Source organism: Sphaerodactylus townsendi, linkage group LG06 (assembly GCF_021028975.2).
Source record: "Sphaerodactylus townsendi isolate TG3544 linkage group LG06, MPM_Stown_v2.3, whole genome shotgun sequence".
NCBI classification, from domain to species: Eukaryota; Metazoa; Chordata; class Lepidosauria; order Squamata; family Sphaerodactylidae; genus Sphaerodactylus; species Sphaerodactylus townsendi.
The window spans coordinates 130,288,910-130,313,557 of record NC_059430.1 but is presented as its reverse complement, the minus strand read 5'-3'; the positions used below and the strand labels follow the sequence as shown (position 1 = coordinate 130,313,557).

The window sequence follows — 24,648 nt, the reverse complement described above, 5'->3', positions numbered from 1 at the left end:
AATATAAGGCATCCCCCGAAAGTAAGACGTAGCAAAGTTTTTGTTTGGAAGCAGGCCCTGACAGACAGAACACAGAAATATAAGACCGTCCGAATAAAGGTAGTAGAGGTTTTGCTGAAGTCTGAGAAATATAAAGGCATCCCCAGTGAGCAAAGTTTTTTGTTTGGAAGCAGGCCCGACGAACAGAACACAGAAATATAAGACATCCCCTGAAAATGGAAGCTGATAGTAGAGGGTTTGCTGAAGTGCTGAAATATAAGGCATCCCCAGTAAGTAAGGCGTATAGAGTTTTTGTTTGGAAGCATGCCCGTGAACAGAACACAGAAATATAAGACGTCCCCTGAAAATAAGACGTAGTAGAGGTTTTGCTGAAGTGTGAAATATAAGGCATCCCCCGAAAGTAAGACGTAGCAAAGTTTTTGTTTGGAAGCATGCCCGATGAACAGAACACAGAAATATAAGACATCCCCTGAAAATAAGACGTAGTAGAGGTTTTGCTGAAGTGTGAAATATAAGGCATCCCCCGAAAGTAAGACGTAGCAAAGTTTTTGTTTGGAAGCATGCCTGACGAACAGAATACAGAAAAATAAGACATCCCCTGAAAATAAGACATGGCGCATCTTGGGGAGCAAAAATTAATATAAGACACTGTCTTATATTCGGGGAAACACGGTAGCACTGGTATTTAGTCCAACCCCTGCAAAATGCAAGAAATTCACAACCCTCACACCATCCTCAGTGACCCCTGCTCTAGGCCCAAAAGATGGCAAAAACTCTGCAGGATCCCTGGTCAATCTGGCCCGGAGGGAAAGTATCCTGGGCATGTAAGAAAAGGTCCACGAGAGCTAAGCGTTGATGCACCCCTTCTTGCCCTCGCTCTCTCATGACAGAATCAAAGAGTCATACCGGTAATACAAAAATTGTTCCCTCTCGCTTCCTCTATAAAATAAGTGGACAGGAAAGGGTTAACTTCTTTTTTTGCTGTACCCTTTGTTGACAGACTGGCACTTGGGCAGCGGCTCAGAGGAAATCAAGGACAGAGATGTGTTTTCTGCATGCGTGGCACAAATGGCTTACGATGAGCTGCGTCACCACGCTGAGGGACGTGGGCATTTGCTGATGGGGTATGAGCAGAAGGCAGATGGTTGGCATACTGGGAGTATGGAAAAGTGGGTGGGTGGGTGGGCGTGAGTTTAAATAAGGCCCCTGGATTCTAATGGATCGCAGTTTAAACTGAGCAAGAACTCAACTCACTGACATTCCTGAAGGATGTGAAACACAACTAAAGGTCTTGAAGTTCCTGTACAGGCTGGGACCAAAATACCTTAAGAACCTCCTGCTCTCAGAGGAGTCTAACGGTACACTCTGGTTGTCCCAGCCACCTGAAGCTAGACAGTTGGCAATCTTCTTGGAGCAGCAGTGGCGTAGGAGGTGAAGAGCTCGTGTATCTAATCTGGAGGAACCGGGTTTGATTCCCAGCTCTGCCGCCTGAGCTGTGGAGGCTTCTCTGGGGAATTCAGATTAGCCTGCGCACTCCCACACACGCCAGCTGGGTGACCTTGGGCTAGTCACAGCTTCTCGGAGCTCTCTCAGCCCCACCCACCTCACAGGGTGTTTGTTGTGAGGGGGGAAGGGCAAGGAGATTGTCAGCCCCTTTGAGTCTCCTGCAGGAGAGAAAGGGGGGGTATAAATCCAAACTCTTCTTGGTCATTGCACCAAAACTTTGGCACTCCCTCCCCATCACCCGTCTCCCTCTTATTAGTAGTGGCTTTTGCAGCAGGTGAAGCCTGCTTCATCTGGCACGTTCCCAATAGCTGGCTCTCCTTCGAGTGTTGTCGGTTTGGATGTTAATTGAACTCTTTTATAATTTCAATTCCTCAAATGTTTCAACTTTTGTTTAATGTTTGCTGCCTTGCAGACCCTCATCAGGTGGAAAGGAAGGCGGCGGAACTTAAAAAATAATAATAATCAACTAATAGCAGTTTTCAGCCCTCCTTCCTCCTACTGTGAACAGCAACAAAGGCTATTTATTGTTAAAACTGTTCCTTCCTATGAAGCTCAGCAGCCTGTTGCTCGGCTTGTCAAACTGGTGGGGTCCGGAAAGTAGTGGCAGGTGTCGAAAAGCCTTTGGGGTGTGCCTCCTCGTGTTATGCTGCATAATAAGGGGGCCTAGGATGGAGTGGGTAATGGCCATATAGAAATACAAGGGTGTTCTAAAAGTGTTAGTAATAAGACCACAACTACTGTTGCACTCTGGCTGTAACCAATTTTTCATATGCGTGTATATATATATATACATGAGTTTATATCATTGTTCATATTTTTTTTTATATTTCATTAGTTATAGATACAATCATTTCTTGTTAACAACATCCAAAGGGTAAGTTCAACTTATTTTTAACAATTATAACAAATAAATATGAACAATGATATAAACTCAGGTATATATATATACACGCATCTGCCAAATCAGTCCACAACATTTTCTTTAATAGTAATCAATCTTATTAATAACTATTCCCTGCTGCCCCCCACTTTTATGTGTTCTAAAAGTGTTCCATAAGCCCAAAAAAGAACCGCATGACTCCAACTGCCTCGCTGCTTTATCAGTGCCATTCTCTTTATTGCTGGTGTCTTAAATTTATCTGATACCACAGAATTAGGGGAGGGGCTATAGCTCCGTAGTAGAGCACCACCCCTCCCTTGCATGCCATTTCTCCCTCCCCTCCTTGCATGGTGTCGGGACTGAGTCTGTCAGTGCCCAAATGGCAGGTAGGGCAGGGGGAGGCGGTTCACCATCCTCTGATGTGGGATTGAAAACCCCTCGGTGCCCCAGGTTATCCCGGATACAGATCTTATCAAAGGAAGGTGTGAACTGTTCCCAGGCTTGCATTGCTTTGTAGTAAATGCTTTGTAGTTTGTAGAGGGAAGGGGGAGCCGTTTGGCTCGGTGGGAGGGGGCAGTGGGATATAGGTTGTGCGTTTGCACAGGAATCGCCAGATTCCTCTTTTGTACGATGTTACCTACGCTCTGAAATAAAGGCTTTAGAACAAATCTACAGTTTCCGTGATTTCCAGATCCGAGGTTTGACATGGCACCCCTCGCCCGCCCTCCCCTCCCTCCATTAGGGTGGGTGGGCCATGTCCAGATGCCGGCCCCCTCCCCTTCCCTCCCCTCCCTTGCATGCTTGGCATACAGAAGGTCCCAAGTTCAATCCCCAGCATCTCCATGTAAAAGAATCAGAGGGTAGGTAATGGGAAGTGACCTTACCTGACCTTAATGACCGAAAGCGTGACTCCATATAAGACTGCTTCATGTGTGTGCTCTTGTGAGTCTTGTGAACTTGCAAAAGGTGCAGACAATAAAATCCTAAAACAAACAAGTGAAGGTCTGGCTGGATGGCTGAATCAGTTGTGCTTTCAGGCAGGAGCTGGTGTGTTACTATTCCTCCTGTGAGGAAGAAGAGGACGAAGTGTCAAGGGCCAGCCCCTGGCTCTCCACCCAGTCTCCTGTGGGCATCTCCCATGGTAAGTCACAACTCAGGTTGAGGGGAGGCATTGCTGGTGGGCGAGAAGGAGGCCGAAGGGCTGGCCCAGGTTCCAACTGAGATGTCACAGACCTCAGAGATAAGCTGCTGATGCTAAGAAGTTGCTCCTTCCACATGCTTCCAAAGACAGAAAGCAAGATGACTTTGTATGGGGCCCTCATGCCTGCGGGACCGCATCACCCCTTATGTCCCGCATAGACCGCTACGTTCAGCAGTGGCGGAAATGCTGGAAACCCCTAGCCCTGTGACAATGCGGCTGGCCTCGACCTGGGCCAGGGCCTTTTGACTCCTGGCCTACCTGCCTGAGAATAGGGCAGCTCTCCCTCCAGCTGTCCGGGCCCTGCTTGGGTGTAATGGTGGAAGGTTCCACTTGGGGCCTGTAAGATCAGAGCTGTTCACACGGCGGAGCCTTTGGTGAGGGTGGCCCAGCATGGATCCTACGCCCACCGAGGCCGGCAGTTTTCCATCTTGGCAGGGCCTTGATTCCATCTTGGGCCCTGCCTCTCCCCTCCCAGCCTTTTTGATCGGGCGCCTGTCTTTAATTTTGCTTGATCTTTGTTATTTAAATCTTAAGAAATTGCTGCTGTGGAAATTTGTTTTAATGTGGTTAGTTTAGTTATGTATTTTATGTGCTGTTATTGGAACAGCTGTATTGTGAGCCGCCTCGAGCCCTTTGGGGGAGAGGCGGCCTATAAATCTAATAAATAATAATAATAAATAATAATAATGCCCACTTCTCTTTTTTTCTTTTTAATCAGGAAGTCTGCTGCTCTGTTCTCCCAGTGTTGGGGCCCAAAGTAACACTTGCTCGGATTTGGGACTGAGCCCCTCACTTTTCTCCTCACCAGGTCGGCTGCTCCCCAAGCATGTCTTGCAAGGGGGTCAGGAGGAGCTTTCTCCAGGTAACGGGTCGGACAGGAAGGGCTTCATTGTTTCCATGCGAGTTCAGTGGGCTGTGTTTGAACTTTCTAATCCTGCGAGGACAGGAAAGTAGGGGTGTCTGCTTTTCTGCAAAAGCTAGTTTTGTGCTCTGATATTTTTTTTCAACCGCAGGGTAATTCCCAGAAGTAGTTCTCATTTCTCATGAAACTCAGGCAAACATTTTAAGTGAATTGTTAATATCCACAGTACTGTTTACTGTGAATGTTACAAATGAAATCCAGGATCTGTGCTGCGGAAAACCTGATTTGGAAACAAATGTGCTCAAATATTGTTGGAAGTAAAGGACTTAGCTCTGTCTCCAGAGGCGCACCATGGGTAAATGCCCCCCCAGGCTCTGCCCCCTGATGCCCCCATGCTCCACCCCCCACTGACCTTGACCCCGCCCATGTCACCATGGACATGGGCAAGGTCTTGGGTGCCCACCTCCCCTCCCCCTGCCGGCTGGGCTCCCAGCCAGCAGCCTGCAGTCTCTTCTGACTGGGGAGGGGAGGAAGGGAGGGAGGGGGGAGTCCGGGGGGGTTGAGGGTGCTTGGAGGCAGCAGGAAGTCCTGCTGCCTCATTGTTTTTGTGCGCCTCGACTGACATGGATAGGTTGAGGCACGCGAAAACGACGAGGCAGCAGGACTTCCTGGTCACGTGGGGGGCCAATTTTGCGCCCCCCACGTGACCAGAAGACTGGCGCCCGGGGACAAGGGGTACCCCTTGTCCCTAGGTAGATACGCCACTGTCTGTCTGTCTGTCTGTCTGTCTCTTAACCCCAGACTTCAGATGGGGACTGGACTGCAGAGTCAGAGAGGTAGAGGGTCCAAAGCACAGGGCATCTTTTCGGTATTGTTCTGACACTGCCCCTTTGGCTGCTGCTGTCAGGAAAGTTTCCTTCCTCCTCTCCACACCTCTTTTCCATCCTGCAACCACGAGGGCAGGATGCAGCTCCTGTATCTCCTTCCATTCTAGTTAGTTAGACTAGTTCAGGAAACAACATTTACTCTCTCCTATCCAGAAATGGGGTTCCTACAATTAATGAAGTATATTAGTTTAAACCAGTGTTTCCCAACCTTTTCAAGGTCAGGGTACCCTTGACCTCACTCTTCATATCTCACGGTACCCCTGCCGCCACCCTCCACCTTCTCCCATTGCCCCTGCTTGCCACATCCCCCACCTTCCCCTCCCAGGGTGAAGGGAAGCACTGGGGGTGGTGGTGGCTGCTGACCTTGTGGCAGGCCTTGCCCCATGGGCCAGCTCCATGTCCTTGCTGGCACCGGTGGGAGAACCTGCCACAAAATGAAGCTAGTGAGTGTTTCAGCGCCTTGTTTACCCTGGGACATGCTCACGGCACCCCAGGGTACCAGGGAACCCTGGTTAAGAATGGCTGGTTTAAACAGATAAAAAGGCCATGAGTTATTTTGTTCCTGGCACACAGAGATTGAATGGGCTGTGTTATGCATACTAAAGTCTAAATTGCTGAATTATCAGTTCTGGGTCTGACAGACCGAGGGGCCCAGATTCTGGATGTGCCAACAAATATTTTGCCTTGTGTGTGACAGACCATCAAACAAATTCAGTTGCAGTTGACATGTGGGACTTGCAGCGAAGTAAACGTGACACTGAGAAAGGCAAGATGTGGGCAATCTGAGAACACATCTTACAGCTAGATAAGATGGGTAATAAATTGAGTATTTTTTGCTGAAATTCAACAGTTTTTTTGACTAAGACATAAAGCAATGGATAACCTGCTTGAAATCTCAGAAACATCACTTTTAGGGGGAAAAAACCTTTTGTTTCCCTGCAGTATTGTTTGAAGACGTATATCTGTCCCCACAGACCTTTTCAGGAACCCTGCTGAGAAAAGTGAGTACTACAAGAATGTCAGAAGACCCTGCTAAGTCAGACCAGTGAGGGGTTATCTAGTCCAGCATCCTGTCTTGTACAGTGGCCATTCAGTTCCTCTGGAGGGCCAACAACACGGCACAGAGGCTGAGACCATCCTCTGATGTTGCCTTCTGGCAATGAGATTCAGAGGCTTACTGCCTTTGACTGTGGAAGTTCCCCTTAGTCAACCTGGCTGGTAGCCACTGATAAATCTCTGCTCCGTGAATCTGTCTAATCTCCTTTTAGAGCCATCTGTGCCTGCAGCCATCACTAGCTCCTCTGGCAGCAAGATCCACATTTAATCAAACTTTTGTGTCAAGACATCTTTCCTTTTTGTGCGTGTCCTGAATGTACTGCCCATCAGTGCCCTTAGAATTCTGGGATTTTCTCTAGGACAGTGATGGCGAACCTTTTCAAGACCGAGTGCCCAAATTGCAACTCAAAACCCACTTATTTATTGCAAAGTGCCAACACGGCAATGTAACCTGAATACTGAGGTTTTAGTTTAGAAAAACCGGTTGGCTCTGAGGCCTGCGTTACTCGGGAGTAAGCTTGGTGGTAGTCGGTGGCTTTGCTTTGAAGCAACCATGCAACTCTTCGAACTGGTGAATCATGACCCTAGGAGGGTTTACTCAGAAGCAAACCCCATTGCCAGCAACTGAGCTTACTCCTAGGTAAAGGATTGCACTTTACTTCTTTGCACGAAAATCAGTGGGGTTTAACAGCACTTAACAGGGTTACCTACACTGCTTCCCCAAAACTAGGTCTTAGGTTTAATGCTAATTATTGAGCCCAGCAACCCAGGCCAGCCTAGATGTGTGGGGGAGGGGGCCGACTCTATTTGCACGTGCCCACAGAGAGGGCTCTGAGTGCCACCTCTGGCACCCGTGCCATAGGTTCGCCACCACTGCTCTAGGATGTTGGGAAAGGGAGGACAAATTCTCTTTGTCAATTCTTCTCTCTCTCCACCCATGCATAATTTTATAAACCTTTAAAATGTCTCCCCCTACTTGTCTCTTTTCTAAACTGTAAAGTACCAGACTCTTCTGGTTCAACCCCCTGATAATCTTGACGCTTCAGATCTTGACGCTTCAGATCTTGACGCTTCAGACGCTTCAACCCCCTGATAATCTTGGTCGCACCCTTCTGTACTTTTTCCAGCTCTGTAATGTCCCTTTTGAGATGCAGCAACCAGAAACACACACAGTATTCTAACCGAGGCGGCACCGTAGATCTACACAGGGCCATTATGATATTGACCAATTGAGTTTTAATTCCTTTCCAAATAATCCCCGGCATACAGAAAAGCACGTACTTTGCTGCTGAGAAAAGTACATACTTTGTTGCCCAGCATCCATTTACCATTCCTCTTAGATGAGGCTGTATCAACAGAAAAGATTATTATTTTACAGGTCAGTACCGTTTGGTAAGCATTCCGATGTTTGTTCAACTGTCAGAATCTGTATTCTGTCTGTATCCTCGGTTTCCGGCCAAGACTATCCTGGGGGCTGATTTCCACATGTACGTTTCCCTGCTCATTGTTTGTAGAATGAAATGAGCACCTGCATGTGTGAACTGAGCTATTGCAAGTGAATAACTGCAGGAAGAAGCTTAGCAGTGGAGGCAGTTCATTAATTCAGCTGAGGATTGTTGCATATCTATATATATAAAAAGCTAACAGTGACTTTGTTAGTCATGCCCTAACACTGAAACGGCTGGACGGATTGCCCCCAAATTTTCACATGACACCCCTTCCTGTTGCGGGCAGGTAATCGCCGAAAGTCCATACCTGAGCCAGGTAAAACGTCTTTTTCCTGGTGCACCAAGCCATGAAGCTGGCTGTGTTTAACTGTCACTCTTAGAATGTTCGTGCAGCATGTCTGTGGCCTGAGGGGTTGGTATGCCCTTAAAATGTTCGCGCAGATGGCCAGAGATGAGTAGTGAAAACAGTAAACAGGTAATACTGTTAGGTAATACGAGTGAAAGTGAAACACATACACACTTTGCCGTGTGAGACGTCAGGTGGGGTTTCCCCCCGCTCACACACAGGTAACTTTCACTCTCTGTGCTTCACTCACTTCTACCACACAACAACATACGCTCAAACACATCCAGCTCATCCTCATACACCTCACTCTGCCCTCCCTCACAGCCAACCACCACGTACCCACTTCCTCACCCATATTCGCCACAGCTCTCTTTTACTAAAAGCAAGCTGGAGTTTGCCTTTTTCTTCTAAGAAAATCCGCGGGGTGGGGGCGAACCAACACTACTGGCTCCGCTTCTTTTGCACATGGCCCTTTAAGAACCCAGAGAGCTTTCTAATCGGTTCCTTTATCTCTTCTAGTCGGCTTTCACACTGGACCACTGCTATCTCTCCTACAGCGAAAAGGGTAGAAGCGATTCCAGCCCCATCTCAACTACCAACGAGACGTCTTCCAGGAACAAACAATTCCTTCAGGAGGTGGGAAGAAGATGGGGGTGGGCTTGGGTGTGTGGTCTGTATGGAATTAGGTCTGAAACTGGGCCTTTTGACTGACAGATCCATTTTACTCCATTCCATTCCAGAACCTTTATTACCGTGTTTCCCCAAATATAAGACAGTGTCTTATATTAATTTTTGCTCCCAAAGATGCGCTATGTCTTATTTTCAGGGGATGTCTTATTTTTCTGTGTTCTGTTCGTCGGGCATGCTTCCAAACAAAAACTTTGCTACGTCTTACTTTCGGGGGATGCCTTATATTTCGCACTTCAGCAAAACCTCAACTACGTCTTATTTTCAGGGGATGTCTTATATTCAGGGAAACAGGGTAGGCATAAAACCGGTGTGTGTCAAGAATTCCAAGTACAATAAGAAGGTTATTATTGCACAACTTGTAGGACACAGAGTAAAAATATAGCAACAGCTTCCCAGATTTCAGCATTGGAATTATTTAGAAGCTTAGCCAATCCATTTTACTCTTCCAATGCATTTGGGGTCCACAAGGGGTGGTTAAAAATATGTCAGATTCCCCTTCCCTTCATTTGTGTCACATAATGGATCTTCTTAAAATAGGAAAGTTGTTTGTTCTAATTGTTTCGAATTTACCCATCCCCATAATATTTTTTTTCAATTTGAAACTTTTATTAAAAGGGCAGTAGGGTCAGGTGAAACCTCCCAGGCACAATAAAGCTTTGCACATCCCAAATAAAGGGTGGTACAGAACCTGAACACTGTTGGAGGGGGGGATGGCTTCCCTTTATTAAACATTTCAGTAATTCACTTAAACCTGAAGAGTGGTTTCACTGGACAGAAATATTGTTTAAGAAAAAGATATCAGGGTAAAAAGTGGAAAGAATAATTGCATAAGAAAACGGCGTGAAGGACCCGTGAGATCCCGTAAGAATCAACATTGGACAAAAGTGCAAATTCCAGATATCAGTTTTATACAAGTTAGTTGTAAAGCTGAGCAGATATAAAGAACAATTTCTTATTTTTACATTAAATCAGAGACATTGCTTCATTGGTTTTCAATTAAGACTTAACTGCATGTCTATGTGAGTGTGAACCCCAATGTCAGATTTACAAGTGCTTACGCAAATGTTAAGAACATAAGAACATAAGAACTAGCCTGCTGGACCAGACCAGAGTCCATCTAGTCCAGCACTCTGCTACTCGCAGTGGCCCACCAGGTGCCTTTGGGAGCTCACATGCAGGAGGTGAAAGCAACGGCCTTCTGCTGCTGCTGCTCCTGAGCACCTGGTCTCCTAAGGCATTTGCTTGGATAGTTTGGATGAGATGACCAAAATGTTTGGATAGTTTGGATGAGATGACCAAAAACGGTACCCAAATAATGGCTGATTACCCACTGCAGGCTGTTTCCCGTCCTCACTTGAAAAGTTGCGCCAGAAGTGTTCTTGCTTTCCCTGCACCACCAAGAGGAAGCATGTCAGGCAGAGGCAGAGCTGCCAGGGGGTGTGGAGGGGCGCATTGCACTGGGTTTACGCCCGGGGGGTGGGAAATCGTTCCCGACCCACCCCCACAGCGCCCCCGACCCCCACAGCTCCCATACTCCCTGCCCCCTCCCTACTTACCTTAGTCTCAGTCTGAAAGTGCAGGCTGGAAAAGCGGCCTGTTCACTTGAGGCGGAAAATGGCCTGGTGGGAACTATACTTCCCAGGAGACCTTGCGAGCCCTAAGGTCTCCTGGGAAGTGTAGTTCCCACAAGGCCGTTTTTCAGCCTCAAGTGAACAGGCCACTTTTCCCAGCCTGCACTTTCAGTCTGAACTAAGGTGTGGGTGGGGTGGGGGCATGCAGAAAACGCAGAGTGTGAACCCAGCTACGCCTCTGATGTTGGGCCAGAGCGCCAGTGGGTCATCGGCCAGTGTTTCACTTGTCTCTCTCTGCCCTAAACCACCTGACCATACCTCTGTTTTGTCCTGCCAGGGGGCTGCCCATACCAGGCCCGAATGCCTCAGGTCCTCGAGTGATGAGAACAGCGATAGCACCTGGACACCTTGCAGGAAAGTGAAACCATTGCAGGCGTTACGTAAGAAGAAGAAGAAAAAGAAGAAGAAAGTGGGAAGGAGGCAGAAGCGCCAGCCGATGAGCTGTGAAAAACGCAACAACGCCTCTCCCCTGCAGCTCAAGAAGAAATGTGTCAACGGCTTCATCATGTTTTGCCGCCTGAACCGCAAGCACTACATCCGGTGAGCATCTGGGTGATCACAACAATGGCTTCTTATACGATTGTGGAGTTTAACAGGCTATAGACCATTGGTGGCGAACCTATGGCATGGGTTCCAAAGGTGGCACTCAGAGCCCTCTCTGTGGGCACGCGCAAACAGAGCCCCCCCCCCTGCACATCTAGGCTGGCCTGGGCTGCTGGGCTCGATTATTAGCATTAAACCTAAGATCTAGTTTTGGGGAAGCAGTGTAGGTAACCCTGTTAAGCACTGTTAAATCCCACTGATTTTCATGCGAAGAACTAAAGCGCGATCCTTTACCTGGAAGTAAGCTCGGTTGCTGTCAATGGGGCTTGCTTCTGAGCAAGCCCTCCTAGGGTCGTGATTCACCCATTGGAAGAGTTGCATGGATGCTTCAAAGCAAAGCCACTGACTACCACCAAGTTTACTCCCAAGTAATGCACACCTCGGAGCCAACTGTTTTTTCTAAACTAAAACCTCAGTATTCAGGTTAAATTGCTGTGTTGGCACTTTGCGATAAATATGTGGGTTTTGGTTTGCAATTTGGGCACTTGGTCTCGAAAAGGTTCGCCACCACTGCTATAGACCATGTGAATGCTATACCTTGTATGAACTAGTGTAGAAATCTAGTAACACGAAAGGAATAAAACTGCCTTAGGTCAAACAGCCCTGACCTGGATCACCCAGGCTAGCCCGATCTCCTCTTAGCGTGATTTCATTATCCACACCCTCCCTCTTCAGACAGGGCTGTCCCAATATGCTGTTTTACACTACCTGCGGATATGCTGATTTTAGTGGTACTGTCTGTTTTAATATCTATTTAATATGTTTTATTTTATATGCCAGTGATGGCGAACCTTTTTGAGACCGAATGCCCAAATTGCAACCCAAAACCCACTTATTTATTGCAAAGTGCCAACACGGCAATTTAACCTGAATACTGAAGTTTTAGTTTAGAAAAAACGGTTGGCTCTGAGGGGTGCGTTACTCAGGAGTAAGCTTGGTGGTAGTCGGTGGCTTTGCTTTGAAGCAACCGTGCATCTCTTCCAATGGGTGAATCACGACCCTAGGAGGGTTTACTCAGAAGCAAGCCCCATTGCCAGCAACCGAGCTTACTCCCAGGTAAAGGATTGTGCTTTTGTTCTTTGCATGAAAATCAGTGGGGTTTAACAGCGCTTAACAGGGTTACCTACACTGCTTCCCCAAAACTTGGTCTTAGGTTTAATGCTAATTATTGAGCCCAGCAGCCCAGGCCAGCCTAGATGTGTGTGTGTGTGTGGGGGGGGCACTCTGTTTGCACGTGCCCACAGAGAGGGCTCTGAGTGCCACCTCTGGCACCCGTGCCATAGGTTCGCCACCACTGTTATATGCTGTAAGTCACCCCGAGCCTGACCATAAATGTAATTAAATGAATAAATAATCATTTAATTGGAAGCTGAGCAGGGTCAACCCTGGTCAGTACTTGCATGGGAGACCACTAAGAAAGATTGTCCTTTAAAGCAGCTATGAGGAGGCTAGTATCAATTGGTGCTACAAGGGGAAGAGGATTTTCATACATACGAACTACATGCCATTTTTACAGTAGGAATTTGTCTCCCCAATAGTTTTTATCCCCGGAAGGGAAGAGAAACAAGCATCCAGATTGTACCTTTCCCCCCTTTTGGTGATGGTGAAAAGTGCCATCAAGTTATTGTTGAAGCAGCAGCTTTACTCAGAGTAGACCACCTTGCAATGTAGACAAGAACTGAAAGACACACAGTCACCAGTGCAGTTCTGTTTATTGCTAACTACTGACAAAATGCTCCGCCAGACCACAGGTGTTTTCAGGCACACATCACTCAGATATCTGTGCTAACTATATACAAAAGTGGTACCAATCAGGTGCCCTCACCTTATCAGGTTTTGCACACGGTACATGTTGTGCACTCAGTCCTAATAATGCACACGGCACCTGCTAGAAGGAGGGTCCAGCTGTCATTTAGATTTTGCTCATCTAAACACATGTTCTGACACCCCTTCCAAAATCAGTATGACAGTATTTACATATTTACAACATTGACAGACACCACATTTAGCTGTTCACACAGAAGCTCATATTTTTCCTTAGCAGTAGGTTTTGTTAAGGCATCAGCTACATTCAGTTTAGAATCCACATATTGCAGTTTAATGAACCCACTTTGTACCAACCCACTTTGTGCTCATCTAAACACATGTTCTGACAGTTATAGCAGACTTATGGTGGCCCTGTAGGGTTTTCAAGGCCAGAAACAGAGGTGGTTTGCCATTGCCTGCCTTCGTGTCATGACCCTGGACTTCCTCAGTGGTTTCCCACCCAAGTGGCAACCTGGGCCAGCCTAGGTTAGCTTTCAAGGTCTGATGTGATTGGACTAGCCTGAACCATCAGGGTCAGGACTGTGGGGGGCTTATATCAGCTTAGAGCAATGGTGGTGAACCTTTGGCACTCCAGATGTTATGGACTACAATTCCCATCAGCCCCTTCCAGCATGGCCAATGAGTGGTGTCCAGCATTCTATTTTCAAAATCCTCTCCTCAAAAGGGAGGGATGGCGAGTCCCGATGGATGACAGACGGCCCAGGTGTCGGGGGCCAAAGGAAGGGGGGGGGGGCACCATCAGCGGCCGGTTCCTCCAAAGGCCCGGCGGAACAGCTCCGTCTTACAGGCCCTGCGGAACTCACCAAGGTCCCGCAGGGCCCGGACAGTTGGAGGGAGAGCATTCCACCAGGCCAATTGGCCATTCTGGAAGGGGCTGATGGGAATTGTAGTCCATAACATCTGGAGTGCCAAAGGTTCACCACCACGGGCTTAGAGGAACTGAGTTCTTCTAGAAAACGTCATAGGGGTTGGGTGTGTGTGTAATAACCCTAATAAGCCATAACCCTGATAAAATCATCCCACCCCACATGCCCTCCAGCTGCTTTTCAAGTTGAAAAATATATCAGGAAATCTGTTTGTGTACAGGCTTTGCATGTGTGTTTTCCAGCATCCCCGGAGGTTGGTTTTGTTTTGTTTTTTAAATCCTCTTCTATGAAAGATGAGATGCTGTTGACTTTTATCAAAAGACCTGCAACCAGGGAGCAGAAAAACAGACCCTCCTGTGCTGTGCCTGGAGGCTTAGGCAAACCCGGGCCTGAGATAAGTGCAACTGAATGCTTCTGTGTTGCTTTCGTGGTGTGTTGCTGAGACTAGGATGTCCTCTTTGCATGCCCTGATAAAAAGATCTTTTTTATCAAAAAGCCTCCTTGCATCCGTGGACTGAGATGGTGGGTTTAGGGTTTCATTCAGGAGTTTGTTTGCTTAGCATTCTTAACATCTGTCTCTACAGAGAGTCAAAGGCTACCATGGCAACCTTAGCTTTTTGAGGTTATGCCTTTGAGGGGGCACGAGGACACCGCTGATGCTTCATGACTTGAGTGACCAAATTGGGTTTTTTTTCCCTGCAGCGCTTGCCCGGGCATGGCCTCCACAGCTGCTACGCGAGAGCTGGCTCAGCTGTGGCGCATGATGACGAAGCAGGAGCGGAAGCCGTATTGGTATGTCAAGGACAGGTCAAAATATGATTGTCGGTTCAGGCTAGCCCTTGGCACATCATCCAAGAGAGCAGTGTCTGGGCCACCACCACCCCGCCCCTGTAAGTCCCCAGGGATGCTCTTTGTAGGATCCCAGACAGACTCCCAGTGTTCTCACCATCACAAAAAATGGATTCCGTTCCCCCATCCCTCTCACTGACTCCACAGTCTCAGTGCCTGGAGAAGTTCCAGTAAAAATCTCTGACGTCAATAGCATGCCATCTGTGACGTTAATTCTGTATGTGTGTGTTTGTAATGTTTTTAATGTTTTAAATTAAATGGCTGCACTGGCTCCCAGTGGAGTTCCGGATCATCTTCAAGGTGTTGGTGTTGACCTTTAAGGCCTTACGCGGCCTGGGACCATCGTATCTTCGAGACCGCATCACCCCATATGTCCCTGCGCGGCCTCTTCGATCAGTTGAGGCCAACCTACTAGTGGTTCCTGGCCCCTCAGTGATGCGGCTGGCCTCCACGCGGGCCAGGGCCTTTACGGCTCTGGCCCCGGCCTGGTGGAACGCTCTCCCTCCAACTGTCCGGGCCCTGCGGGACCTTGGTGAGTTCACGCTTGGAGCCTGTAAGACTGTAAAGGTTTCAATGGTGTTGATGGGAAGGGCAGCCGCCTAACCTTGAGTACATTCCACAGCCCGGGCGATGGGCCAGCTTCATCGGCGGAGACTTTATCTCTGCGCGGGAGATGAGGTCTCCGTTCCCATGGGAAGCCGGGAGGGGGATGGGATGGATAGAGTTATAACCTGTGCTTCTGGCGGGAAGTGTCATTCCTGCCACTGCGTGTACTTGAGCTTTCTAAGATGTCTGAATAAACGGTCTTTTTCACCAAAGAGCCTTTTATTTCTGCTTCTATGGAATTCCTTACATTGTGGCAGGAATCCTGAATTCATCTATATCCCTAGTGCAGTGGACCTCTGGTGTCTCGGCATGGAGAGGTTGAATGTTTCTGGGGAAGGTCCGTTAGCCCCCAAAGAGAGCTTAACCTTTCCCTTCTGGATCTGGAGGAACCGGCGGGAGAAGCGGGTCTCGCTGGTGACTCACCCGTCCTCGTATCAGCACGAGTCTTCCTTTACTCCGTTGGAGCGAGGAACGTGGCGGCGACCATGGGGATTTACATGAGTCGTTTGGGGCGCTATCTATGGATCGAGCGCCTGTGGTCCGGATCTCTACCCGTTTTAAACATGGATTACAAACCTCAGATGCAACCTGTCATGGAGGAGGCGGGCCTGACCACCTTTCATCGCGGCAGCAGGAGTCCATTGAGCGATTCCTGGACTTCGTATTTTGTTGATGCTCCCCAGAACCACCGCAGCAGCGCACTGGGGCCCGTCCGAGAAGGACGCAGGTTCTAAACCTGGGATTGGGAGGGGTATGGTACCGTCGTCCGATCGGACCCCCCTGATCCCGGGTCAGCGGCGGCAGCCTGGGAGTTTAGGGAGCCACCGGTGGCTACGATTGTCTCCGATGTCTGGCTTCCAGGCGGCGAAGAGTCCGAAGAAAGCCTGCACTCCCAGCCGGATCTGTTCCCTCTCCCGCCGAAAGAGAACTGCTGGGATGAGGAAGTGGAGCCGACTGCGAGATGCCAAACATGCATGGACCCGTGAGCGCCAGCTATGGGAGGAGGAGCGGGCACAGCTCTGCAGCAAATGCGCGAAAACCTGCTGAGGGACCGGGAACAGCAACGCAAAGAAGTCCAGCACTCGAGTTGGACCGTGCCAAAGATGCGCTCCAACGCGACAATATCGCGCAGAATCTGTCAGTCCATGATAAGGTTCTGGAACACTCCAAACTGGATTTACAGCGGCAACGCGAAAGCGTTCAGGCCTTCGCGCACGCAAAGTGAGCTTACTGCAGCTATTAAGCGGGACCCGAATTGGCTAAAGTGGAGCGAGAAAAAGCAGCTCTGCATGCGCACCAGGATGCACATTGACCCGCAAGGAGAGAGAGCTGGCTGCCTTGGAGAGGGAACTGTGAGGAAGCAGCAGACCAGGAAGCCCCAGAAGTTGGAGTCTACGCTGTCACTGATACTGCCGGCACCAGAGGGGCAACGCTGTTGGGCCCTACCACCTTCCAAGGACCAGCTCCCACCCGGAGCGTAGCGTGTACCGGCGATTAATACTGCATACCGATTCCGGCCCCCCCCCCGTTACAGCGTTGCCCGCTGACACCAGCTCAACCTGCGCATCGCGCCGCCCCTGCAGGCGCCAAGAGCCGTGGAAAGGAGTTACTACAGGCCCCCGATACCTGCCCGTTTCGATGGGACGGCTTCCAAACTCCCCTACTTCATCTTGCGGCGGTACCCACGCGGAGGACTATGATGATTTATGGTCACGGTCTGGTAGCGAAAAAAATGCGGGACATCGGCTCAGTCCTGGATGGGAGCAGCAACCCGACTGGTTTGTGACTCTTTTGGATTTTGCAAGATGAAGACTCATACCCAGTGCCCGCATTCATCCAAGCCTTAGGCTGGCGCTTCCGAGATCCGAGCGCCGAAAGCGAAGCTATCCGCACCATCAAAACTATCCAGCAGGGCAACCGCTTTCGTTTGCAGAATTTGCCCGTGAATTTAGATGCGGCGGCTGTTTCGACTCCCTCCTGAGTGGCCTGAGCGCGCCATGAAATCACGAATACTTCTCGGATGCTGTTGGCGGCCAAGCTGCGTGAAGCGGTGTTTGCAATTCGGGTTCCCTGCACTATTGCTGATTGGATCCAGTTGGGATCCCAGGTAGGCGTCTCGCTTGGAATACTGGCCTTTCGATGCCGGAGGCCTTACGCGCCACAAAACCTGCCACTGCGCCCACCAAGCCAAGCCCAGCCGCCCCTTCGAGACCACCTCTGAGCGCCCGTCGCCCGACTGGGATTGTGTGTCTTTACTCTGCGGAGGACCAGCCAGGGTCATCTAGCCGCCAACTGTCCGAAGAAACAAAAACCAACCGCTCCAGCCACGCGCACCCCATCTGCCAAGCCTCTACGCCGTCGGGGCCGCCCCCGGCGGGCTCATCTGAGTGGTCATCGAAGGTGACCCGGAGGAGGGGGAAGCAGCTGTTTGCCTTTCTTCAGCCCCCATGGACATGGGTCCGACTCCTAACGCGGTGAGTGAAGGCAGCGCTCCATTATTACTGTCAAAGCGTTTCTAGCCAGCAGCTAAGCATACTGGCATTATAGCCTCGGCCCTTATTGAGTTCTGGCTGCTCCGGTAGCTGTCTGCGGCCCCAGGTGGCAGAAGAGCTGGAGTCTGGACCAAATTCCCCTGGCTAAGCCCATACCATTCACCCAAATGGGCGGCAGCCCTCTCGGGAGCGAAGGACCGGCCCAGTTTAAAGCACAACCGGTTCTCCTCCGTTGCGCCGACCATTGGGAGAAAATTAGTTTTATTTTGGCGCCGGTAGCTAAACACTCCGCGATTCTGGGCATGCCATGGTTATTGTTACATGAACCAAAGTTCATTTGGAAAGAAAGGATCTTAGAATTCACTGACCCTCCCTGCGGTGAACACATGAATTGGGGGGAAAGCTCAACTTCTCCTGTACACACCCCTCTCTGGCTTCATCAGCGATTGCTCCCGATTCACATATTGGCATCCCACCGGCGTACCAGGGTCCGTAGAGTTTTTCAGGAACAAGAATGCGATCAGTTACCCACCCCATAGAGACACTGGCGCTGCAAAATTGTTATACAGCCGGGGGAGCAACTGCGGGTAGGAATCTACCGTATGAGTCCCAATGAGGAGAAGGAACTTTGTACCTTCTTGGTTGAACCTCGCTTCGTGGGTTCATCTGGCCAGCTACCAAACACACACACGCTGCTCCCGTATTTGTTTTGTAAAAAAGAAAGATGGGTCTTTACGGCTTTGCACAGATTATCGAGGTCTCAATTGCGAGTCTCCCTGTCCAATAAATATCCTTTGCCTTTGATCAAGGACTACCTCTTAGATGCATTGGACGAAGGGCGCATCTTTACTAAATTGGACTTGAGAGAAGCTTACGACAGGGTCAGAATTGCTGAAGGCTATAGACACTTGACTGCGTTTGCTTACAAAGTTTGGACAGTTTGAATGTAATAATGCCATTCGGGTTAAGTGGGGCCCCCGGGGCTTTTATGGCGCGAAGTTCTCCATGATTTATTGTACAAGGGAGTTGTGTGGTAGCCTTAGATGGCGTTTTAATTTATTCTAGAGCCATGGAAGAGCATGAAACATTGGTCCGAGAGGTATTGGCACGCTTGCTCAACAACTCTCTCTCTTGCCAAACTCTCCAAATGCTGTTTCCACCAGACCTCTATTGACTATTTGGGTTACCGGATCTACCGGCCGAGGGCTTAAAAATGGATCCTGCTAAAATTGACGCGGTCCTCCAATGGCCTGCCCCCACCAACCGTAAAGAACTCCAATCTTTTCTGGGTTTTGCTAATTTCTGCTCGTGACTTCATACCCCAATTGGCTGAACTGACTCTCCTCTCTCACAGACCTCTTACGCGCACTAAGGGTAAAGATCCACCTCCGCCAAGCCCGGGGCCCCCCTTTCCACGGTCTGAAGAATGTCAAACAGCCTTTCAGCTCTTAAAGTCTGCTGCTTTACCACCGGGCCCCATCCTAAAGCACCCCGGCCCAGATCTCCCGTTTGTAGTTCACGTGGATGCCTCCTTGAACAAAGCGCTTGGGGCAGCCCTGTTACTGAAAAATAAAGCATGGTAGACTGGTTCCGTGTGCTTATTTGTCAAAGAAATTCTCCGGTGCTGAACTCCGGCGGACTGTAGGAGATAAAGACTCTACGGCCATCAAAGTAGCGCACTCTCCACTTGGCGCCACTGGCTGGAGGGGGCTAAACACCCCTTTCAGGTTTGGTCGGATCACAAAAACCTGGCCGCTCTTTCCCACCCCCCCCCCTCAAGATGTCCATAGAAACAACTCCGTTGGGCCGATTTCTTTTCTCGTTTCTCTTTCACAGTCCATTTTTTCCCCGGGAAAACCAATAAACTGGCTGTGGCGCTCTGGCGCCTACTGGGGGAGGGGGGGGGTGGAGCTGCCGCTACGAGACGCATTCCACGCACTGTATTTCTCCCCCTCCCAGTTGGGGCTGGCTGTCACCCGATCTCAGGCGTCCACTCCCCCTTCACCGCCCATTCCCAGTCTTCGTCTCTCCTTTCCTCTCTGGGAACTTCGAGGAGGCGGGGCTGCACGAGCAATCAGCGGAGGAGGAAGAGTGACTCCCAAGTGCGTTTGGAGGAATGGAGTTTGGCGGAGGGGGGAGTGTTGGTACGTGCCTCCCCACCTCCGCAAGCAGGTTCTCAAAGCCTGCCACGATGCCAGCTCGGCTGGACATTTTGGCGTTCTGAGATCTCTGCATTTGGCCCGCCCGTCAGTTCTGGTGGCTGGCGCCAATGCGCCTTAAAGGACGGTGAGGCCTGTATTAAAGGTTGCTCTGTTTGTGCAGAAGCCAAAAACATTCCGGGAAAGCCCCATGGGCTATTGAAACCTCTCCCGGTGGCCTCCCACGCCCTGGGAAGTCATCTCCATGGATTTTTATTACAGATTTACCCGGACAGTCATGGCAGCCTGCGGTCTTATGGGTAGTGGTTGACTTATTTTCTAAACAAGCCCATTTTATTCCATGTGTGCTTCCATCCCCTCACGCTCCTAAGTTAGCCACGGCTGTTCATTCAACATGTTTACCGTCTACACTCCGCCCCCGTTAAGGTGGTCTCCGACCGCGGCCCCCAATTCATTTCAAAGTTCTGGAAGGCTTTTTTAGGGTTGTTAGGGGGCCGCCCCGGTGATCGCCGCCCCCTACCACGTTCAAGAGTAGCCCGGTGACCGGAGAGAAGGCGAACGAGAACCCTAGATCGGCTGTTTGCATTGATGCACCCAACTACCGGGCGAAGACAATTGGTGCGAGCTCAATCGGTTTGCTGAGTACGCTTCCTGTGTGCGGGTCATAGCAGCATTCCGAAGAAAACCCGCTGGTGGCAATTGTGTCCGGTGAAAACAAATACCGCCGTTGCCGCAACTGCCGCCAGCAGCACGGATCCTCCGGGGTTTCAGCAATAGATTTCATCCCTAGCCGAGGGGTGGAAATAGGTCCAGGAGCAACACCCGCAACAGACTAAGGACTCCCAAAAGCTGCAAGCGGATAAGCACCGCTCGGATTTTCCTCCTGCGTGTGGAAGCAGGTGTATTTGTCTACCAAAAAAATCAGAGACGTGCATGGGGTGCCAAGCCAGGCAAAAGTTAAGTGGGACCTTTTCAGACCACTAAAGTGATTGACCATTCATCACTGCCCGATTGGATTTGCCTAACTTCTCTTAAAGCAACGTCAAATCTGTCTTCCGTCCCGGGATTTTGCTCCAAGGAGGCTCCAGCTTCCGATGCCTGGCAGGACCTGCCGGAGAGACCCCCACAGGCCATGCCAGATGGCTACAAAGCACTACGAAAGTGGCGCCATCTCGGACTCCTAGCTTTAATCGCATGACGCTTGCAATATTCCTCTTGGGTGGAATCATTCCTCTGAACCTCAATCAAATGGGACTTATTCCGAGAAGCTTCACGCCCCCACCGCCATTTCTGCTTTCATAAAACACCAGGGGAGGTTCAGCTGGCTTTAAAGACAGTGTAAGGTTTCGTGATGGAGCAGCCTTCATTAACAGTACATTCCACGGCAGGCGATAGGCCAGCTTCATGGTGGAGACTTTTATCCATGGGAAGTGAGATATCCGTTCATGGGAAGGGCAGGAGGATAGGACTCGGACCAGGTCACTAACCTGTGCTTCCCGTGGTCCTGCCGTATCACTTGACTTTCTGAATATGGAATAAGCGTTCTTTTCACCAAAAAAGAGCCTTTTATTTCTGCTTCTGTTCCATGAGACCTTTGGAGGGCAGGCGTGATGGTCCCCTTCCTTTATTTGACACCTGGGCCGTCTGTCATCCATCGGGACTCGCCATCCCTCCCTTTTGAGGAGAGGATTTTGAAAATAGAATGCTGGACGCCACTCATATTTTTATTAGTATTTATTGCATGTTTATTAGAGTTAGTTTTCATTGTTCTTATTGCCGCCGTGTTTGGATTATTTTATATTAGCCATTATATTTATATGCTTGTACACATATGGAGCCCTAGGGAGATGGTATAGCCTCTAATTAAATGTAAAACAAACAAACAAACAAATAAATAAATAAATGTTGTCGAGTTGCTTCCGACTTATGGCATTAATGCCTTCCAAAGCTTCTTATCATTAACAGCCTTGCTCAGGTATTGCTGCTGAGGGTGTGGTTTCCTTGATTGAGTCAATCCATCTCATTTTTGGTCTTTCCCTTTTCAAGTTCACTAAAATTATTACTGAGCAACGGGAGTGTAGGTATAACTGCTAGATGCGAGTCCTGTGGCACCGCAGAGACCAACAAGATTATCAGGGTATAAGCTTTTTAGAAGTCATCAGACACAAGTTGGAATTGAGATTTCCAAGTCCTTCGATCCCAGTTAGAAGGATGGAGGGGTGTCGCAAAGAAAGGATGCAGAGGTACAGTGTATCAGTAGAATATCCTGGAAGGTTACTGACTCAAGAGTGGTAGTCCTCAAACAGAGAAGCTTCAAGGTGAGATTAAAAGGTGAGATTGCTGAACTTGTGTTCATTCACAAGTTCAGAATGATGGACCCCCCCACCCCCAGTGTCAGACTCTCGAACGTGGAAATAACAGAGACCATAGGAAAGTCCAAAAGCAGTTTATTCCAGGTGATACGAAGAGTAACAGTGTAAAGCAGGATCTGAGCTAGAGAGAACTGCTCGATGTTATGCAATGATCGTGGTGGCGAACCTTTGGCACTCCAGATGTTATGGACTACAATTCCCATCAGCCCCTGCCAGCATGGCCAATTGGCCATCCTGGCAGGGGCTGATGGGAATTGTAGTCCATAACATCTGGAGTGCCAAAGGTTCGCCACCATGGCCCTATGACAAATCTTTCCGGGGCTCAAGGAAGGGGGTGCTGTTTTTCAAAGCAGGCACCAAATTTTCAGGACAACTGCAGGTGCCTCTTCTTATGAGAATCCCTGAGTTTAGTTAAATTTGAGTCAGGAGGTCCAATTTTATAGACGTTTTCCTCCATTTGGAGGCCCATAAAACTGGACCCTGACCAAATCTTCACCAAATGCGCTATATCACCTTGCATACCTTCGAATTGCTTCTGTCATGGCAACCCTATGGATTCAGGACCTCCAAAATTAGCAGAGTTGCTCAGGTCTCGCAGACTGAGGGCCGTAGCATCCTTGATTGAGTCAGTCCGTCTCATATGGGGTCCTTCTCTTTTCCTGCAGCCTTTAACTTTTCCTAGCATTATTATCTTTTCCTGTAACCCTTCACACTAATGTGACCAAAGTACAATAGTCTCATTTGAGATATTTTAGAGTTGAAGTTTTCACTTTCTCAATTGTAGGTCCTTCCTCAAAAGATTCTTCTATGAAGACTTATTTCACCTCTTCTGTATGGTTCTTCAGCGTACTGCTCCTACTGTTTCTTTACTTTGTGTTGTTCTCTCCCGTTTTCCAGTAGAGGTATAAGCCTTTGAGAGTCAAAGCTCCCGTTGTCAGATACAAGTTGTAATGGAAATCCCTGCGGGACTTACAGAGTTTCCGCAGGGCCTGCAAGACGGACCTGTTCCGCCAGGCGTTTGGCCAGCCTGGTTAAAAATACATCTACCGTGTCATCTGGCCTCCCGTGGGCACAAGGAGGGGGGGAAGGGGGGTAGCCAGACGCCATCCACATTTTTAATGGGTTCTGTTTTTATGTAATTGGTATTTAAATTATGTTTTGATGTATGCTTTAACCTGTTGTGAACTGCCCTGAGCCCTCAGGGGGAGGGCGGTATATAAAACTAATAAAAATAATAAATAAATAAATTTCCACCGCTCAAGGCCATGAGGCCTCTTTCCTTTGTTCCCATGTAACTAGTTCAGTAGCGCTTGACGGTTTCTCCATATCTGTCTCTCAAAGGGAGTAACCTGCCTGTCCCATAACATTGTCTCTTTCTCACTGTCCTTTCACATGCTGATATTATGGGAATGCGAGGGTGGGGGGATTATGGGTTGAACCAATCTGTAACCTTTAGGTATATACTGGGGCCACAGAACCAAATCCCCAGTTTCGGCTATCTGGCCATTGGGCTGACCCAGTTCCGAATAAAGCTCTTGAATCTACCTGACTGGAGTACCAGACTCTTACACTTTGCCATATATGTTGTCTCTTTTCCTTTTCAGCATGAAAGCCCGAAGATTCAGCCGCCTGAACAATCGCATCGTGAGGGATGACTTCTCCAGTGAGGAAGAAGACCTGGAGCCCCCTAAACCTTTTCATCTGCTTTTGGCTGAGAAATCCCTCTCTGGCACCCAGAACTTTGGGGACCTTTCTTTGCTTGAGCTCATTCCCTGAACCATCACACCATAAAAGGGTAATAGCTTATTTATCCACTAGAAAGATGGCTCCTCCCCCAGGTCTGTTTATGATAGTGTGTGAGTTTTAACTTGAGGGGCTGTCAGCTTTAATGTTCACCTTCCCACTTTTCAAGAGTGCTCCAGATGAGAGGGACTCCATAGGGTGGTGTGGGGTGTGTGTGTGTCAGTGGGTGGGTCATAATTCCTTTAATGTTAGCATTAAAATATACGCTTTCCCCCATTCACGGCTCCTATTTGCTGATTACACATCATCTTCCCTCCCTTACTAGTGTGACATGAACTGCTCCATCTCCAGCTCACCAAAGGCTTGTTCCTTTAGACCAGTTCCTTTAGGCTAGTTCCTTTAGACTTCAAACTATGGCCCTCCAGATGTTCATAGACTACAATTCCCATGAGCCCTACCGCTTGGCCATGCTGGCAGGGGCTGATGGGAATTGTAGTCCATGAACATTTGGAGGGCCATAGTTTGAAGACCCCTGCTTTAGACCAAGGAAAATCTCAGCTGATTTCCAGGTTGTGCGGCATGCCTTTCCTTACGTTCCTCCCTGTTCCTGTGACCCAAAAGCGG

The 24,648-nt window shown here is 49.1% G+C and overlaps 1 protein-coding gene across 2 annotated transcripts in view; it reads left to right on the top strand.

The window, feature by feature from the left end:
* Positions 1–24,442, top strand: part of MEIOSIN (meiosis initiator) — a 33,490-nt gene extending 9,048 nt beyond the window's left edge. For both annotated transcript variants that reach the window (XM_048502083.1, XM_048502082.1), the window contains exons 7-14: positions 1,001–1,124; positions 3,424–3,527; positions 4,306–4,449; positions 6,279–6,337; positions 8,706–8,822; positions 10,785–11,047; positions 14,506–14,595; positions 23,886–24,442. In XM_048502083.1, the coding sequence (XP_048358040.1) occupies positions 1,001–1,124; positions 3,424–3,527; positions 4,306–4,449; positions 6,279–6,337; positions 8,706–8,822; positions 10,785–11,047; positions 14,506–14,595; positions 23,886–24,057 (1,073 nt within the window). In that variant the 3' untranslated portion in view covers positions 24,058–24,442. The remainder of the gene's footprint in view (positions 1–1,000; positions 1,125–3,423; positions 3,528–4,305; positions 4,450–6,278; positions 6,338–8,705; positions 8,823–10,784; positions 11,048–14,505; positions 14,596–23,885) is intronic.
* Positions 24,443–24,648: the final 206 nt, after the last annotated feature.